This window comes from Plutella xylostella, chromosome 17, assembly GCF_932276165.1.
Source record: "Plutella xylostella chromosome 17, ilPluXylo3.1, whole genome shotgun sequence".
Classification (NCBI taxonomy): domain Eukaryota; kingdom Metazoa; phylum Arthropoda; class Insecta; order Lepidoptera; family Plutellidae; genus Plutella; species Plutella xylostella.
In genome coordinates this window covers 1,392,014-1,413,065 of record NC_063997.1, presented here as the reverse complement: position 1 = coordinate 1,413,065, position 21,052 = coordinate 1,392,014, and the positions used below count along the sequence as shown (strand labels likewise).

The 21,052-nt window shown below is 37.6% G+C and overlaps 1 protein-coding gene across 1 annotated transcript; it reads left to right on the top strand.

Moving 5' to 3' along the window:
* Positions 1–670: 670 nt before the first annotated feature.
* LOC105386364 (monocarboxylate transporter 14) lies at positions 671–18,732 on the top strand. The gene is made up of 6 exons (XM_038108873.2): positions 671–1,000; positions 12,711–14,392; positions 14,484–14,960; positions 15,423–15,644; positions 16,482–16,791; positions 17,146–18,732. Exons 2-6 carry the CDS (start codon positions 13,106–13,108, stop codon positions 17,334–17,336), a joined length of 2,487 nt encoding a protein of 828 aa, XP_037964801.2. The 5' UTR covers positions 671–1,000; positions 12,711–13,105; the 3' UTR covers positions 17,337–18,732.
* Positions 18,733–21,052: the final 2,320 nt, after the last annotated feature.

Here is a 21,052-nt window from a genome sequence, read left to right as displayed (position 1 = left end):
TGACTAGTAACTGGTAATGCTAGATAAGGTAGAATTTACAACAAAAAGTAAGTATACTATCTTTTTGATTAGGTAAATTATCTAGACATAATTTTAAGTTAATTAAGTTAGACTCCTATTTGCTTTTACTATTCGTCCAAAGTGTGTTTATTTAAATAAACCTTGATGTTGTGACCTCTATGATCTGTTAATCATGATCTTCAGATTCTTTGATCCTATAGCTATCAGGCTATATGGAGTATCTACTATATATCTATAATAGAATAGAACATAAGAAACCATTGTAAAGTCCTAAAAGATAATACTTTCAATGTCAGCGTTTAACTATAGAGACTTAATTATGACTGTATATAGAGATTAACTATAACATCTACTTAGCTATACTTAAATCCAATTAATAGAGAGTTCCACTTCACAATTGGAATCTATTATAATGGATATTTATTGGCTTTCATTGATGGTTCCACTCGACAAGAATCAAAGGAGGCCATCGACCACGACCTCTTTCCTCCTCACAAGAGTCACAAGCAGACAAATCATAAGGAACATTAAGAGAAAATACAATTATCACAAAATCCTTGCGTAAAATTCCACTACAAATACGGTCCGGATTTCGCTGCCATATAACTTTTACGATGCGTCTGCATCACGACTGTTATCTGGAGCTGATAAGCCAGCACTCGGTGCCTGTTCTCCCGAGGGAGTGGATGTGCAGTGTTCTATTGAGAGAAAATTCTAGAATTAGTGTTCAAAAATGCGGTGTTATAGCATGGGGCCGGGCGGTTGAGCCGCCTTGCCTCTGTGCTTGTTTTTTATGGGCTCTCGTCTGGCCAGCCAGCACCACAGAACCGCTTCGCTAGTGGACGTCAGCGCACGCGCGCCAACGCTCTCGCGTGATTATTCCAAGTGTTTTGCAGCCAGTGATCAGCTGTTAACTGTTGTGCAAACTGAAACTGTCCAGTGATTGTTTTTTGCCGACGCCTGAATCGGAATCGGAAAGGTAGGTGGTAATTGTGAAGTTAGTTAGCGGTTGTTTGTTGTTTAGCATTTAGGTTAAGTAAACACGGAGTGGTTATTGATAGCGATGTTTCGTATTGGTCAATTAGCTGTTTGTCGGCTGCGAATACTCTCACAACCTAATCTCGTTTACGCACTTGAATAATTTGACACAAGTTTTTGAACTTAAGTACGTACCTCATTAAATTTAAAGTAAAGATCTTGATGTGATATAATTTTTACAATAATTAGCAGACTACACTTACGAATGCACGGATGGATTCTCTGAATGTGCTGAAATGAGTCATTTCAGGGGAAAATTACTGGCATTGTTCAAATATATACCTACTTACCTAATTTGTGGAAGGGAAAGATGGTAGATGGATGGAAAGCTTGATGAAAGGCAGTGATGCATTAATTGTTGCACTCACATTAAATCTCATCAGTGTTTAGTTGTTTACAGTGTTTAGGTAGCTTGTAGGTATTCATGTTTCATTGAACAACTGCACCTTATTGTAGATAAACTATGTAGGTATTAGCATTGTAAATAAAAACTGACTGATTAACATAGATACTTACTGTAGGTAGGTAGGACTGAAAAAATATTATTAAGTAGGCAGGTCTGGTACTTAATGATACTTAGTTAAATTTGAGTTAGGTAGGATTTTAGTAGGTAGTATTTACTTAGATTATTGTTATTTTAAGGCTCTACATAGGCTACATTTATCTACTTTAATAACTCTACACACTCGGCCTACAGTTTTCATTTTCCTATGTGCGAATTATGAACGCAGTTTCAATATCGCTACACATTGACACTAGTTAAACCTACCTATACCTACTTAACTACCTAAGCTCTCCTTATCAGTATTGATCATCATCAGTCATAAGTATATACATATATATTATGATTGAACATTATTGTATATAAGTACCTATACCCTATAGGTACTTATAGACAATAATGTTTCGATTGATAAAGAGGGCGTTTACATTTAAATGCACTTCACTTGACTTTACAATACCTACTTCACCCTGAAAATATTTATAAGTTAATGAGGGATCACAATTTGGTGTTACTGAGTATTTTGTTGAGGAAATAAATGTGAAAAAGCAGACACGTGTATACCACACACACCTAATTTATCGTAAATGGATTAAAACTTAAAATCCTAACGGCCTTATCACAAACGCTATACGATCCTTACAGACATTTAGCGCTGTCAAACAGCTTATAAATCCCTCTTTCCAATAAAGATCTAGCATTCCCTAATTCTAGTATTTTTTGTGTAGTAGTAGGTAGGTAATACACCAAATTATGAAAGGAAATTACATTGATATGCTATGTCACATTTATTGGGTGGTTATCTTTTAATTGTCATATCAAATGGCATCTCCTTATCTTTACTGATGTACGTAAGTACAGATTTTTCAACTTTATTGTTTTATTGCACATATTTCTACTAATAAATGATACCGATGATATGATGATGATGATGATAGTGTAGTAACACCTTTCATACCTTACCTGTGCCTAACAGTGAAAGATATATAGGTACTTTAATAAGATAAATGTATAAGTAGGTCCATACCCGCTCCTTACCCGTAATTCAGGCATTGAGAAGTTTTTAGAGTAAGTACTTTATGTATTCAGTACGAACAACATTCACTTATCCTCAAAACTCAACATCAGAACTTGAAGGATTCTGTTTCTGTAGATGGCACCTTCAGAGTTTTATCTCATAATTTATTTATAAAATTACCTAAGTAATATGGATTTCAGTAGTGAAGTGAGCGTCTGGGGGGTCACTATAGAAACCGAACGAACGAAGATGTCATGTAATCTATAGTAAAAATATAATCTTTTCCCATTGAACTAATATTATACCTACTCTAGTAATATTAGTTCAATGTCTTATTCGCGCTTAATTACCTACAAGGACACAATAATTAAATAATATAGTTTGGTATTATAATTATGTAAAAACACAGCTGGAGGTGGATAGCGTGGTATTTTTATCTCGGGTTCGATTCTTGGCGTTTGAAAACCATTTTATTGTTGTTTTTGTAACCGTTCGCTGATTTATGGGTTGTCTTGAGATAAATATCTTCGGATGTTCTTGGCAAATGAAAAAAACAAGTTTTAATACGGAGTGCGGAATAATAATGAGAATGTCTCTATTGTTTGATTCGATACGATTGTACAGAACTTATCACGATTAGGTTTGTAAATGAAGCTAATTTTAATGAATCTTAAGAATTTTTGTTAAGTCGGTAGGTCGGTAGGTAACTCCAAATAAAATTTAGCATCGTTATCTAAAACAAATTTACTTACTCTCATTTATTCAAAATATAAATTGATCAAATTATTTTCTCGTGCCTTCACGATTCCCTCTTAAATAATTTAACAAATAGGTAGTCCTCTAAAAGCTAAAGGCTACTTTACTATTCTGATATCATATTCATATAAAGTAACGCGTAAGAATAGTTAAATAAACATTTCTATACTATAAGGCAGGTTCGATTCGTACTGCGAAAGATGCGAATGGACCGACGGTCGTTCACCTCGCATGCAACTTTCCAACCAGTCGTGTTCTCAGATGCTACCTGATACCTTAAGCCTCAACCCTATACATGCATAAGTATGTTTATTGTTGTTGCAAGTCATCAGGGCTTGTATGGTACAATTATATCAGCTGAATTAGTACTTCATGTTAGTACCTACTCTTGTAGGAGAAGGCTAGGTTATTCTGTAATTCACCGTTAAATGTATATAATCAGAGATATGTCAATAATAATTATTACTTTTAATATATTTTTATTTACAGTTATTGTCGTTTATGACATTCAACGATGAATCTACTATGAATTTCTTACAGGAGCACATGGCTGTTCTTTTATCTGCTTATCTGGATCAATATTTACAATACAATAACTTGATAGATAAAATAGACAATATTACCTATACCTAATACAATTTTTGAGTAGAAATAGACGGGCTTATCGCTAAAATAAATGACATGTCTGTTCGTTCGAATAGTACTAATAAGTAGGTAACGTAACGTACCTAGGGACATTTTCGACTACCCCAACTTTGAATGAAGCGATCGCAGCGTACAACTAAGATATTAATGTGAAATTTTCTTTATTCGGTAGGATATATAATCTATTATCACTAGTATTTATGCTAAAGCTTTAGTGTGGCCAGATTTTATTAAATTAAGATAAAAGTAAAAATGCTTGTTTTGACCCAAGGTACGTTACACGTTTGTACCTTGGGACACTGTTTCCTATAGCTTTGTACTATGGAAAATGCAAACTTCTAAATAACGCCTTATATCTCTGTTCTTATTGATTTACAGCATCTCTCTTCTGTCTAGTTTCACTCTGGCACTAATAAGAACAGAGACATAAGGCGTTATTTAGATGTTTGCATTTTCCATAGTACAAAGCCATAGGAAACAGTGTCCCAAGGTACAAATTTAATCGTGTCCCAAGGTACAAAAAAGCAATATTTAACCAAAATTTAAATACCTTTATTTTTAATTAATAGGAATCTTTCAGATAATTGCCATGCCATAAAATTAAATAACTGAAAAGTTATACGTGACATCCATGTCTTTATTTTGAGCATGCCTCAATGAGATAAAGCAACACAAAAAACTATACAAAAGCTACTTTTGACTCCAAAAAACTTCATATTGTCTTCACCACACACTCGATGCTGGTATGATCACGAGACTCACTAGTTTTGCCAAGCGAGTAAAATACTATGCCTAGGGTAGAATTTTAATGTGTTTATTTAGCCGGTTTTTAAAATACAATCAATGTCCCGAGGTACAAGCGTCCCAAGGTACGTTACGTTACTACCTTTTTACTGGTTAGTATGGAGTTAAAAATGTGCGTGCATCTTGGTGAAATCCATGAATTATAATAGGTATAAGTACTGAGTTTAACACATAAATAACTCATTGCGTGAGAGCAGCCTGTCTCAGTTTGTCTTTGTGGAAAATCCCCATGGTTATTTGAATACTTTATCATTTATTCCTATTAGTTGCTATTTTTGTGACTCTATTCGTTTTAGTTTACGGATGGGATAAGCCCAGCTTCTATAACACCCGGTTTTTCACTTGACTAAATCTAATCTAAGTACATAAACTTGCAATTAAGTCCTACTCAACGACAGTGATAAACTGAGTTCATACTGAGTCAAGTTCTACTTAACTTGCCGTTCTCAGCGTGAAAGAGGCAGTTTGTGGCTTGGTAGAGGTACGTAAATCGTATAGAGTTGTTAAAATTGCCACTTTACAATTCATTTTTGTAACAATCTGTTGACGTGCCCAATAAACAAACGTTGTGCGGCCATGGCCAAGCTAAACCCCCGAGCTTTTAGGACATTATAATAATAATAATAATATATCTTTATTTCAGGTGTAAAAAGCCCATATCATATCCTAATTACATTTACATTTATAAAATTAAAAATTAAAAGATACAAAAGTAAATATCATTAACGTTTAAAGACAATATTAATATATATATAATTATGTATATAATAAGATTTCACTTTGGATAAAGTTCATGTCATTTAACGTTCCCACCACGATGCACAGCTAGCCAGTGCCTAAAGAATGGACCATTCAAGTCGTCACTAACCACTTGCAGTATGGTATTGCTGGAGGAGCGCACTCTGTCCCAGAAGCCCGCAACACGTGACCTGATTATTGCAAAAAAGTCAGGGACCCCAGCCTCCGCAAACATGCCTGACGCACTGCAGAAACGAGGATGCTTTAGAAGTATACGGAATGCATCGTTGTACTGAACCCTAAGAGTCGAGTATGCGCGTTTCGTGTAATTTAGCCAGAGCTGACAAGTATAAAAGCTCTGGCAGTACGCTCTAAACAGAGTTACTTTTACTTGCTCAGTACAACGAGCAAACCGCCTCGCGAGCATGTTGCAGCGGACGGCTAGGGCCCTGCGACAACATCTTAGCGACATTATCTGTGGACAACATCTTTTTCCCCGCAAAAGAGTAACAAACATTTATTTTATTCCTCAACAAGCATGAACTTAAAGCTCAATGACAATTAATCCAATCACAGTGTAACACTTAAGTTCCACTTAACTTAATTGGTATTCTCAGTTGTTTTGGCCCAGTTACTAGGCTTTAAAAATGCAAGTAACTCTTCATTGTTAAACTAAAGCTATAAAGCTCTCGCATTTTACAGTCGTGCCGAGAATGTCCGCCAATCCTCTCAGATGCTTTATTTATAGAACAGTTAGTGTTTTTTTATAACATTTTGTCCGTTTACCCGGCTCGCCATGGCGCCCCTCCCCGCACCGCCCGCCCCGCCCCGCGCGGCGTCCTTGCCTGCATGTTGACTTTTTTTAACATCGTCTGGTGCTCATGTCTAGACGATTTTGACCCGCAACTGAAAATGAAAGGTGCTTACGTTTGTTGTGTATGTCTGTAGGCAAAGTAGCGTAGACCAAACATCAATAAGCCATGCAGTGCATTAGCGTTTATTTTTTTTTACTTTTAGAAAGGTTAGGTTTTTGTTAAGTATCGCTGCCGCACCGTACTTTATCAATTAACAATCCAATCAGCCTCGCTTATCTATCAAAAATCTAAGCTATGCTGGTGGTACGGCAGCAGGTCTTACATTAGAATCAATAATCTTACTGAAAACATTTGAATTGTGTATAATATGGTATAATTTTATTGTACAAAGAAACCCTGCAAGGTATAGGATAGGACAGATATTATTAGGTTAACCATAAGAAGGAGGTACTTTAATTCGAGTGCGTAGCTATTTACTATCAACATTTATGTAAAGAAAGATGAACGAATCCGTAACTTCTGAATAATTGTGGGGTTTGACTTTTGAATGTTATTATCTGTACCGATGGTTTGACAACTATCGTTCGTTAGTTTTTCGATCTACATAGTGACCCCCCTGCTACCTTCATACAAACATGAAGGTACATTGGACCTAACAAATGTTTCTAGAAGTTTATCTTCTACTTAGATCGAATGGGCCATCGCGAGTACCTACCCACTAATTGAATGCTTGCTGTCCGCAATTGAACCGGCTGTATGCCAATGTATTTGTGTATAACAAGTAATTGAACAATTTAACCAGTTAATGGTCATTTAACTGGGTGAAAATAAACTTCTCAGACATCCATTTGTTCCACTGTAAATAGAATAAGGCTTGTATTTAAACCTCCACCAAAAAATATTCAATTCTGCCTCCAATAAATTCGAAATCTCCGCCAAAACGGATAAATCGTCACCAAATCATGTGTCCTATAATATTGCAGAAATGTACCAATTAATTTTTTACTGTATACTATAAAATTATATCGACACTATTTAAATTTATTTCAAACCAGATAAACTATATTGTCGCTAAGTAGATGTAACCAATATATTATTTTATGAGTACCAATTTAGTAACCCTGCTAAGCCAAAAAAAATAATTGTACCCTAAACCAAAGTTACTAGTTAAAATACTTTTAGGAATAAATAATTAGTAGGTACCTACTATAATATATCTTTATAATATTTTCAAATAAGGGTGGGGATAGGGATGCGAATTAAGATAAGGATGGGAATATGTACGGGGACGGGGATGGGGATGGCGACCTTGGCGACCTTGGTGGCCTTGGGGATTTTGGGTACCTTGGCGACCTTGGGGACCTTAGGCACCTTGGGTACTTTGGCGACCTTGGCGACCTTAGGCACCTTGGGGACCTTGGGGACCTGGGGGACTTTGGGCATCGTGGGGAGCTTGGTGACTTTGGCGACCTTGGAGACCTAGGGTTACCTAGGAGACTTTGGGGATCTAGGAGGCCTTGGCGACCTTGGGGACCTTAGGCGCCTTGGGTAGCTTGACGACCTTGGGGACCTGGGGGACTTTGGGCATCTTGGGGACCTTGGCGACCTGGGGACTTTGGGCATCTTGGGCACTTTGGGCACTTTGGGCAACTTGGGCACCTTGGCCACCTTGGGCGCCTTGGGCGCCTTGCGCACCTTGGGCACCTTGCGCACCTTAGGCACCTTGGGCACTAAGTGGGCACCTAGGGCACTTTGGGCACCTAGGGGAACTTGGGCATCTTGGACACCTTGGGGACCTTGGGGACGGGACGGGGACGGCAACCTCATTTGGTTTGAAATAAATTTTTATGATGTTCATATATTTTTTATGGTGTGTAAATAGTGCCAACATTTCTACAATATTATAGGACACATGATTTGGTGATGATTTATCCGTTTTGGGGACAAAAAAGATTATCTGTTGTAAACTTCCAATTATTTGGAGGCGTGTTTATTTATTTTGGAAGGTAAATGTATTTTTTTGGGATTTCTATTTTGGAGTTGGTTTAATTAATTTGGTTTTAATTATTTTTTTTGGTGCAATGTATTAGCGTACAAATATTTTTTTTGGTGATGATTTAAATTGTACCCATAGAATAACAATCCTTCTCAAGTTTTTAACCCCGCGACGGGTGTTATAAGTTTATGTATGAAAATAAAAGGCTCATCGGTAAAATCGGCTTACAAATCATACTATACTATACTTTTGCCACAATAAATATACCCATTTAGGTACAGATTATGTGCTGCCTTGGTAGATATTATAGGTAGTTACTTATATAGCACTGCAGATTATCATACAAGTGCCGTCGAACCCAGTCATTGACCTCGTATTAGTAGGCACCTAGGTACTTAGTAAGTATACCTAATGTCTAAGTCGCAACCTAACCTAGTAACATAATTATTATAACATGTAGAAATGTAGGGTGGTAGGTACCAAGTTAGTGTACCTAGCAACCTCTCGGTAGAGAGTATTATGTTCCTTGGTACCAAGGTACCAACTTAACTAATAATAGGTACACACAGGGTGTTTAAGAGAACGTAAGTAAGTAGGTAGTAGCCGTAGCAGCAGTAGTTTATTAGGGTGACCAGAGTTGTGTCGAGTTTCGGCTAACATACTAAACTAACAATACCATTACTGCGCCACCCTGTATAACTAATTACCTGCCGGTGTAGTTGATGACTGCATTTGATCAATCTGTGCAATCTCAACATCCGCACAAACAATGGACACAGACAATGGCCGAGTTGCGTACAAACGTATCATGTGTTGAATATAAACCTGCATAATGTTTATGATTTCCTGGTACCGAAGCGGCTCCTGTTGCTATTGTCATATTTATTGTGCTGTGGTCAATCTAATAACTTTTTTATTATGACTTAATAATACAGTCATATTATTATTTTATATGACTGTATTATAATTATGATTAGATCTACCTATTCTAATAATTTTGGTACGATCTTCAATGTCAATTCCTAAATGGCACAGATCCCAAAAACAGGAATTTTCATTCCGTTACGTATGGCCGTTGAGGAGTTAAGTGCCCTTGAGAGTAGTTTGTAAAAATTTACGAACATCAGACAAATTTATTTCGATTGATAAAAATATTTGACTTTGATTAAACATAAAATAATAAACATCATGAAACATGTTTGCCTATATTGTTCAGTAAGTATGTCAATTATATTTTTCAGGTCGATTATTGGTGGCGGGTAGTGGGTGGATGAGGAAGGCCGAGGACCGAGTGTTGTGGCGCTCCTTGGGAGAGGCCTATGTCCAGCAGTAGATGATTATTGGCTGATGAAGAGATCGATTATTTACAAAAATTCACTGCGTATAAAACTGCAACAAAACTGAAATTGAAAAATAACGCTACAAGACACTGCAGGCAGTTTATGTATTTCATTAGGTGAAATATCAATGTGACGCGGGCTATAAGCTATTTACGTAAACAGTACAAATAAACATTGGATTTTAGCCAAATTTTCTGTCTGGATCATAATCATGCGCCTCTGACGCAAGCAGGGACGAATTACTTGGAAATGTATTTTATTATTTTATAGAAGACAAATGACGTAATCAGTAAGTCTGTTTCTCCCAGCACAGATGTGCAATGCTGCGTTGCTATATACCTATGTGGCGTTTGATATCCTTCATTTATTAATTGGTCCGCATAGCATAGCAGTGGTAGGAACGGTTTTCTTTCACATCAATGCAGCATAGCTGCATAGCACATCTCTGGTGGAAAGGCACCCTTGGTAGAAGGCTCGTCAAGTCATCTGTCAAAGGAACAGATCAATTGATAAGTTTATCCGATGGATAGGTAGGTATGTAGAATGGGATTAGGCTATGGAGAGGTACATTGTAGAGATTTACGTTACGCTGACTTACGCCCCAATGGAGTTCGATTAGTGACCGAATTGATGACTATAATCGCATCAACAAAAGATGGCTTGGTAAGTAAAGGCCAACCAAAGACCAAAGCCTAAGGTGATTATTGTCACATAACTATATTATTATCCGTGATAAGTATATTTATGTATACTTACACTTTAGCCATATCCCGCATATGACGAGATTGACGAGCGACTGTTCGGGGCCTCAACTCAAAAAAAAAATTACCCCTAAATTTTTATTGTTCAGTTTCACGGAATTTTGGATTTCACGTCCTCTGTTTTAAACAAATTATGTTTTATATTGTATTCTTACTTGAGTTAATAGTGTCAATGCTGACGCTACTACAGTTATCGGCACTCGCACCAACTGGGTCAAGTATACGCATCAAGTGCATAACTACCACACTACAATGACCAGATAATTATTCAGTCGGCATACGTGTAGTCTGACCTGATGGAAAGGTGATGAAAGTATCTAGATAGTAGGTAGGTTTTGATGTCTGCATGCCGCTTCAAAATGCGTAGAGTGAGCGCAAAACTAAAAAACTGTGTACGGTGAGCACTAAAATAGCGAACCGTGAACTCTCGACGGGACCAGTGGGGTTACCATCACCGAACATTAACAATTGACAATCCTTAAGCGGCGTCGTCGCTCGCTTGTCAAATCAGACGTAAGTTGTATGGATTTGACTGATGTTTGACAGGAGAGTAACATTCCTTATGGATTGTTGATTGCTAATGTGGCGGTGGTGGTAAGATAGCAGTTTCCCAAATGGGTGGGTACGCGGCCTTACCTATAGCTTTTTCGCGTGCTGATCAAAATTTATGGCTAAGGAAGTCCTTTCATTGATTAACGGTTATTGTATTGGCATTTAATTTACTACTTTTATTGGAGCTCAATTTATTTCCGCTCCTATCTTTTGGTTGACAGTAAACATGTCAATGGCCGACCTTCGTAAATTTTTTATCACTTGTTCTTAAAGTTATCACTTATCATTATCACTGAAAGAAAACTCATCTCGTAGTGCTAGCTGGTATATACCGAATACTTACTCTGATAAGGTGATAGTGCTGATATGTTTTAATAATGATAAGGTATAGTTATGTACCCACCCACTCATGAGTTGATAGGAAGAGCCGACTTTAATTGTCATTTTTAAGTACTTACCTACCTGTTATTTGTGTTTACTTGTCGCTTAAATTATCTCAATTAATTGGTTTAGTATTTAAATGTATGAGATAAAAAGTATTTAAAATTAATTAATTAAGTGTGTACATACTTAAATGGAATATCTAAATAATCTTGAAGACAGATATTATTATGTAAAAAATAAAAATGCATTGTCTTATCTCTGTGGTGTATTTTGAACTCAAGAAGACATAAGTACTTACTTAATTAATTATTTACTTGAATAAAAAATATAGCACTTACGCATGGCACTGTACAAACATTATGTAAAGTAGTGTAGTAGGTAGGTATCTTAATAAGTCTTAATTTCATGTAATATTTATCTCTAACAACGAAAGTTATAAAACCTGTTAACTAAACCTGTATGATAGGTACTCCACAGGGCATTTCCGTCTCGATTAGGCAGAAATATTATTTATTCATATATATTATAATATTTAAGTAACTATATGTAAAGTTGCCTTAAGTTGCCCATCTACCAGTGTCAATGTCAATAGTTACTTGGCAGTGCAAAGGGTGAAGGAAAACATCCGGAATATAATACTTAAGTAGGTACCTAGATGGTATTGGTTGTGACGATAGATACTTTAATTTGCTACGCTACCACGAATAGCATAAAATATAACATTGTTGAGTCCACCTTTTTTATCAAGACCACCGTAACAGTCTCGGAGCTTCTAGTTTCCAATAATTCCAACCGGTAGAAACCGGCGAGAACCGAAACGTTGCAGTTTTTGAACGGATCTTTAAACAAAACCGGCATCAACCGTTTTACGTTGTTATTATTAGGTTGATCGTGGAATGAATACCAATTTCGCTTTCATGGTACCTATTGGTAATAAGTTTAAGCGTTTGGGATCCACTGATAGTCAATTAAGTATGTTTGGTAAATTGGTGTTAGGGTTACAGACTATTATGTACCATGGGTCCATGGTACATGTACATAGTTAGGTAGGTAGGAAAAAAGTTCCTTTCGAGTGCTACCAAGAGAAGAGAAAGTTGGCTGCAGTTTTGACTAGGTCAACATAAAACTTTTATATCTTGTTTGCTTCATTGTCTCGTCCTATGTAGCTATATCAAAGAGCTTATACTATTGTGACGACTTTAATCCCCGAAGAGTTAGTAAGAGGTGACTCGCAAGCAGGTCACCCACGAGACAGGTCGAGAGCCGTATCGCCGTTTAAGAATAGGATATTATTAAACCTCTAATAATGTTATTAAATGCCGTCTTGTGTTTTGTTTCAGATTATCTGCTCATCGCCTCCGCGTTGTCATGTGGTCAATAAAACTTTGATTCTTTATGTCAACGAGGTCCTCAGCGTTTAGAAGCCGACGGCGCAAGAACGTGAAAAGTGCATTTTTCAAAAGTGTAATATCGAGGACTTGTCCGTCCTTGATGTACTCGACAACCAACAAGCCGCGCTCCCTCACTCTCTGCATCACTAAGAGACCCTGCCGGTACTCTGCTAGAGACCCAAGATTAAGACATTGGTCGAGAGAACTAAATTCATCGACGTAAGTCGGTGGAAAGGGTTGAGAACCCAGTTTCTGAAGTCAACCCTACGATCCCTAATCAAGGGATCGAATATAGAACTAAGTTCGCTTAGCTCTTAGCTCCGTCTCGTTTTTGAAAAAAACTGATGGACACCCAACGAGCCTATACAAATGGAATACCAGGCAAAGAAAAGACGATCAAATATGAGTCGAAAGTACCTTCTGAAGAGGAGAAGGCTACGTCACCCCTCCTGGCGAGTGGTGATCGTCTCAACGTCGATGGGAACAAATTAAACTCCGATCCCGCAGTATTTCATAAAAGTGATGAGCATTACTACACGAAAGGGTTAGAAACATCTAAGAATGATCTCAATACAATAAATTCTATGAAAACGGATGGAGGGAAATATAATGCGGCTAAAGATACCCTAGCCGTAGAATATCATAAGGACGGAAAGAACAGCGATGATGATGCTGTATCGACTAACGAAGGAGTCAAATTCTTGGGTCTCGGCGACGATGACAGTATTTGCTCCAGCAACCCGCCGTCGGAGGAGCAGACTCCGCAGATACCGGACGGAGGGTGGGGCTGGGTGGTGGTGGTCGCATCGTTCTTGATCGCAACAGTTGCGGACGGTCTAGCGTTCTCCTACGGCCTGGTCAACCAAAAACTGGTCGAGTACTTCGAAACAAAAGAAGCAGCAACCTCACTGATTGGAAGTCTTTTCATATCTGTCCCACTGATTGCTGGACCTATCATGAGTGCTCTCGTTGATCGATATGGCTGTAGAAAAATGACCATTCTTGGTGGCGTATCGTCAACCATCGGGTTTGTGGCTGCATCCTACAGCAACTCTATTGAAGTACTCTACATAACGTATGGATTAATGGCTGGCTTAGGAATGGGATTACTCTACGTTACAGCCGTGGTCTGCATTGCTTACTGGTTCGACAAACGCCGTAACTTGGCTGTAGGGTTGGGATCCTGTGGTGTCGGCTTTGGTACATTCTTCTACTCGCCTCTGACGACCTATCTGCTGGACGAGTACAACTGGAGAGGAACTTTGCTCCTTTTATCCGGCACTGTACTTAATGTATGTGTCTGTGGAGCAGTAATGAGGGATCCTGAATGGTTAAAAATAGAGCAGAAAAAACAACGACAGCTGAATAAATCAAAGAGAGCTTCAAGTTCCGTTTCCATATCAGCCAAATCTGCAAGATCTTGTGGGACGGAGTCCGTGTTTCCTGGTGTTGAGGAACTGAAAACTTTGATGAAAAGTGGAGAAACACCGGAATATATTTTGACAACTCTTGTGGCATCAATAGCGGAAGCAGAAACTTTAGATGCAACAACTAAAATCAATTCAGAACTATCGCAGCACAAAGTCAACTCGGTAATCAATTTGCCAACATTTTTAAGGCAAAGCGAGAAGGTAACTATCTATTTATTTTCTTCTCCTACCTAACTGTGTTCATCAACTTCAACCTATCATCTTTATTGATGTAATATTTATTATATTTCAGGTTCCAGCTGAAGTATTAGAACATCTGAAAGCCAACACAAGATTATACAACATCATCCTGGAGAATTATCCGTCATTGCTTGCGTTAAGAAGCACATCAGAACAAAAACTGCCAGTAGAGCCTGCAGCTGAAGTGTCGAAGCAGAAGCCAATTACTATGTCTATGAAAATAAAGATGAAGAAGAAAGCGAAGAAAGATTTCGAGGATAAGCTTGACATTGTCAGGGAAAAGTTCCTTCAACCGATTCCAGAGAACAAGCCAGCAAATACAGCACAGACCGCAAGAGGGGTCAGACAAGATTGGTTGTCCCGTCAGTTCGGTACTAATCACCATTACTTCAGGGACCTCAGGGTGCACAGGAACTCTATTATGCATCGAGGAGCCATGATGAACATTGCCAAGTACAAGTTGAGGGCGTCTTCTTGCCCTGATATCTACAGGAATTCGATGTGGTCTGTCGAAGAAGATCAAGAAAGGGTAGGTTTTCTACTTACTCTAAATTATTTCCCATTTATCAATATTTTTAAGTACCTAAGCATAAGTTTCTCAAGGAGATAGATAGATAGATAGATAAATCGTTTATTTGATCCACTTTCTTACATACACAACAAATCACAATGACAGATATACACATTTGTACTTATAACTAAATAGTAGCTATGATAAAGACAGGCAATGCAGGAAAATATAGCAACGCGGACTCGGAAGTAACTATGAGTAGTTACAATTATATTTTGTTACATTGAACCGGTTATATCTACCTCGAATTAAGCATGTTTTTCTTACCTGCAGTATACTATACATGAAACTACATGGTATTAGAAGCAATTAAATCCCTCCTTCCGTGTAACTAGACTGATGTAAAACCACCCTGTTCCTACCAAAGTTTAACACTACCAAGTTCACTAATTAACCCTAATCATAATTTTAAACTTACAGACCTGGGGCCGCAAGCTCGCTGACATGGCCAACGCGACTTTTGACTTCAATATGTTCACCGAATTCCACTTCCTCATGATGAACCTGTCCACCCTGGTCCTCTTCGTGTGGTTCATCGTGCCCTACTTCTACATATCCACCTTCATGACTATGAACAACTACACCGAGACGCAAGGCGCTATTATGCTGAGTATTTTCGGAGTCGCGACTATTATTGGCATTGTGAGTATTTGTGTTGCGACTAGGGCATGCAATACCGGAACAATTTTCAATACCGGTATTGAGTTCCGGTATTACAACTCAATACCGGGATCCCGGTATTAATACCGGTATTAGACTTCCTTGTAATAAATGGCATATACTGTCTTTAAAGGTCGTATACGTCAGAATAAAACAAGAAAATGCAATCATATTCTGTATTTTGTTGTAGATTTTTACGAGACTTCAGTTTTCGAGTTTAAATTTTAGAATAAATTATTTTTTTCATCCGGTGTCGGTTTACGCATGGTCAACAGTAGATTTCTAGCAGCCGAAAACTGCATTAAACGGTTAGGAACAAGTGCGCTTTCACAGAATATAGGAACACAAGGCTAACTAAATCTTAATCGCTTTATTTATAGCCTAAAAACGTCCTATTCCGGTATTACTTCAATACCGGTATTAACTTTCAATACCGGTATTGAAAAAAGCTGAAATTTGGTCCGGGATCCCGGTATTACGGATACCGGTATTACGGTATTGCATGCCCTAGTTGCGACTGGTAGCATGAGCTTTAATGTAAGTGATTCTGAAAGCACAAATTAAATTGGTTAGAAAATCGACTTTGTAATTGGCTACGTACCTAAATCACATATTTAACGAATGTAGTTGATGCTTGGCTAGCCAATACCATAGATATATAGAGTAGCTAATAATATTAATGCTGAGCATCCTATACATATAAATCATCACTGACAGCATACGGTTATTTTTGGTTTGAGCCGTAAGTTACTTCTATAGTTAAGTAGGTATATTTAATCGTCGTGAACACAATCCAATAAAAAAACATTTATTTTCCAGGTGTCACTCGGTTGGGCAGGAGACCAGCCCTGGGTCCACATCATGAAAACCTACGCCATATGTCTGATCATATGTGGAGTATCCATCATAATGTTCGCAGTGATCATGGAAACCACTGATGCTGACAACGAGATGAGTTTCTACCTCCTCGCTGCTAATGCCCTGATCTTCGGACTTACGTTTTCAAGCTCATACTCCTATACTCCTAGTATCCTGGTGGAATTGGTTGGACTGGATAAATTCGCCATGGCCTATGGTTTGGTGCTGCTGAGTCAAGGACTTGGGCATCTGATTGGGCCTCCTATGGCAGGTAAGGACATTTCAAATGTACCTATCAAAATATTCAGTTAACTACATACCTATTTGGTTTTAAAGAAAGAAAGACACAACAAGTTTAAAATCAAGGGAATATGTCCTATCCGACTTACTAACGATAAGTAAAGTTATGACGTAAAAATATTGTTATTGATAAATGAGGTGACCACGGAGACAACCACTGATGTAAGAACACAGTGATCCCAAAACACCGACCAAAAGTCGAAAAGATGCTCGAGGAATTTCTTTGGCCATTTCTTCACCTCATAGACCGATGCTTCTCGAAATAATTTAAAAAAAACAGAGCTGTACTTTGACCAAACTAAACCCAATTCTTTCCTCATTCCAGGAGCACTAAAAGACAACACCGGCACCTGGGACCTGGCGTTCTACCTGGCCGGCATCTGGGTGATCGTGTCCGGCTTCCTCATCCTCATCATACCGTACACCAAGAACTTCCGCATCGTGGGCAGCGCGCCGCTCTGCAAGGACGTGGCGTCTGAACCGGACCCGGGCATTAGGATCATTGTCGCTCATTAACCTGTCACATCCAGGGAAATCAGGACAGTTAAAAATTTATAAAACTTACCTAATTGTGTCTGGTTTATCAATGGGTCATCGGGACGTGAGTGGTTAATGATGGACGAGAGTTGTTAATCACTCGCGAGCAATAAAAAAGTTTTCACAAAATGGCGACACAAAAATCACCCCAATACATTACATTTTAACAACTGAAATTTTCTAATTAAGTACTTGGTAGTGGTAATATTCTGGTGCGCTGATAAATGTATACTTACTTCCATATAAAGAATATTGCTGAGTCCGGAGTTACTAAAGTTTCTAAATGGCTAAGAAATAATTTGCTTACGTTGAACGTTAAAAAAACAAAGTTTGTACCTTTTTCGATCCGCAAAAATACCCTACCAGATGCTGAGTTTAGTATTAAAGTACATTCTTGTGCGAACCCTAACGTAAATAATTGCCCCTGTAGTAAAATCGTAAGGGAAACTAATATTAAATACTTGGGAGTCACACTAGATCAGCATCTTACATGGAAACCACATATCAACAACACATCTGATAGGGTAAGAAAGCTGATCTGGGTGTTTAGTAAGTTAAGACATGTCGCAAATGCTAAACTTCTAATAACTACTTATAAAGCACTCGCCCAATCAGTTTTATGTTACTGTATAACTGTGTGGGGTGGAGCAGCTAAGACCCATTTTATAACCATCGAGAGAGCCCAGAGAGCCCTTATAAAAGTTATGCAATTTAAGCCGATACGGTTCCCAACTTATGAATTGCATAACACATATAAATTACTGACTGCGCGGCAAATGTATATTTTAAATATTATATTAAAAAAACATAAAAGCTTACCATTTGACAAACAACATATGCTCAAAAGAAGAAATGACATTGTCTGTAGGTCTTCCATATTTAACACTAAATTTGCCAAAAAACAGTTTATGATCCAGTGTTCATCAATCTATAATAAAGTAAATAAAATAATTCAAATTTATCCTTTGACTATTAACGAAATTAAAAGAAAGTTACCTAATCTATTGTTAAAATTTAGCTATAAGGAAACAGAGAATCTTGTTAATTAAAATGTTAGCCCATTGTCACATACACACCACACACACATACACACACACACACACACACACACACACACGCACACACGCACACACGCACACACACACACTTTACACTACTAACCAACTCGGATAGTTATAATAATATATATACCTACAATTCTAAAACTGAAATTAATAGCGTACAGTGTTTGTTTTAATATACTGCTACTTTTAAAATAATTATTGTCGTGGTGAAAGAGCGGGGTACCTAGTAATACAGGTTACCACCTAGTACAAGGGCCCTTGCCATTTTTGTTAATGATTTGTTTGTAACAATAAATACATTTTTGATTTTTTTTTTTTTTTTGATATTGAAGACGGCGCGGCGTCATTAGCTAATTAAGTATTGCTCGTGAGTGTATTAAGTAGTTACCACTAAAATATGTACTCGCAAACTTTTACATGTAGGTGTACCTTCTAAGGTAATTATTACTTAGAAGATAAGTAAGTACTTTTTAAGCCGCGTACACACCGGGCCAACGAACGCCAACGAACGTTTTTCGTTGGCCTTCGTTTCTGCAATCTGCCCTGTACGTTAATATCCATCGTTGGGATAACCGTTGGCGTTCGTTGGGCGTTCGTTGGCCCGGTGTGTACGCAGCTTTAAGCGAGTTCTTTAGAAGTGACAAACTTTTGGTATCTGATTTATAAAGGGTTTGAGTTTTGAGGTAATAAGGAATCTACAGTTGTGCTGATTGGGTTGAGAGTGATTTATTTTATGTAGGTATTTAGGTAGCTATGATAATGATGCTGATTAGAAATTAAGTTAAGTAATTATTGTTAGTTAGAGCAAGTAAGTATACTTTTTGTGTTTCAGTGATTATACTTTTTGGAATTTTTGAGCTTATGTACAGTATGTTAGGTAGGTACATACTAGGCACCTATTTAAAAATAAAAATATAGTGATTACTTTTTAAGTGATTATTTATTTCTTTAATTATAGGTTGTAATAAAAGAAAGATCTTAGTAAATAAATGATTAATATTCATACCTACCTAAAGGTAGATAAATTTTAATTAATTATGTATAACTAATTTATCTTCAAGCCTATAAAGACTCAAGATACTTATACCTACTCGAGAAAATAAAAATATAGTTAGTTACTTATAGCTGTTAAACAAGCATTATGTTGACCCACTTTTTGCCCTTGTTTTGTATCACAAAATCACAATGTAAAGGTACTTTTACACTACACAGGCGAACTAATTGTTAAGTAATAGCATTCTTTACCGAGAATAGTATGGTACTTACTTATACCTATGATAGGTATAAGTAAGTACCAATAAGGGTGCTTTTCCACCAGAGATGTGCTATGCTACGATGCTATGGATGCGTTTGATATCCACCAATCATATTATTGGTGCACATAGCTTAGCACTGGTGGAAACGGATTCAACTAAGATATGTTTTTTGTATGGAATGATGCGTGCTATGGATGTGTGCTATGGATGCGTGCTATGGATATGTGCTATGGACCATCGCGAGTGGTGTAGCTATGGCGCCGCCGCCCCCGTCGTTTCCCTACTATCGATACATAGCATAGCTCGAGATGCGCATCTTTCTCGCACAGCTACTTTGCGGCGGCGCATCTTCGTAGCGCATCTTCCTCGCACAGCTACCTAGCGTAGTATTGGTGGAAACGGTCACATATTTTCGTAGCGTAGATATCACATCTTCGCAGCATAGCTGCATAGCACATCTCTGGTGGAAAAGCACCCTAAATAGGTAACCTATCTTATTTTATATTTTACATAAGTACTCAGTCTCAAACTTGCCACAATGAAATTGAACAAAGAATTTAAAATACGGATTTATACTTAAGTATATTTTTTTATGAAAAAGGTATTGTTTAGTTTAGGCATAGTTTGGCTTCTACTTATTGAGCAGATAGATAAATAAATAATAGTTTAGTAAGTATGACTTTAGATAAGGTTGACATTTTATAATCTTAAATTAAATGTTTGACAATTTTAATTTCTACATTATTTTAACTCTACCTATACCTAACCTAACTACTTATAATGAACACTCTATAGGTACAGAGTCTTGCATACAAGGACTTTGATAACACAATAAGTCCTTGGTTGCATACGATACGTGGTATAAGTGTATAACTACCAAGTTTTTTTTTTTATATATGTGGGGACATCTCACACACGGCCATCCGACCCCAAGCTAGGTAGAACCTGTGTTATGGGTGTCGGACAGCTGATATATCTACACAAATACATATATAGATAGATACTAAATATAAATATCAACACCCAAGACCCGAAAACAAATATCTGTGTTTAAACAAATATCTGCCCCAGCCGGGAATCGAACCCGGGACCTTCGGCTCAGTAGTCAGGGTCACTAACCACTACTCCATTCGGTCGTCAGTTAGTTACGCCGAAAGGGAACTGATGGGGTAAGGTAGGGATGGAGGTAGTTAACTAAATAGGTAACCTTTATCGCGAATTTTCAAAATGAATAACTGCAGTGGTACTGTGCTGGAGCTGCGACTTTACTGATTTACACTTTGTGAAGCGACCATGTTTCTGTAATAAACTGTATTTTGGGTGGATATTCGATACTATTGCAAATTTATTGTTGCCGGGCTCTATAGAGAAAGCT

Bases quoted from the DNA above. Each gene is read 5' to 3' on its own strand.
- LOC105386364 (XM_038108873.2), top strand. From the start codon at position 13,106: ATGGACACCCAACGAGCCTATACAAATGGAATACCAGGCAAAGAAAAG. The intron at 14,393-14,483 runs GTAACTATCTAT...ATTATATTTCAG, and splicing joins TTTTAAGGCAAAGCGAGAAG to GTTCCAGCTGAAGTATTAGA. The intron at 15,645-16,481 runs GTGAGTATTTGT...TTTATTTTCCAG, and splicing joins TCGCGACTATTATTGGCATT to GTGTCACTCGGTTGGGCAGG.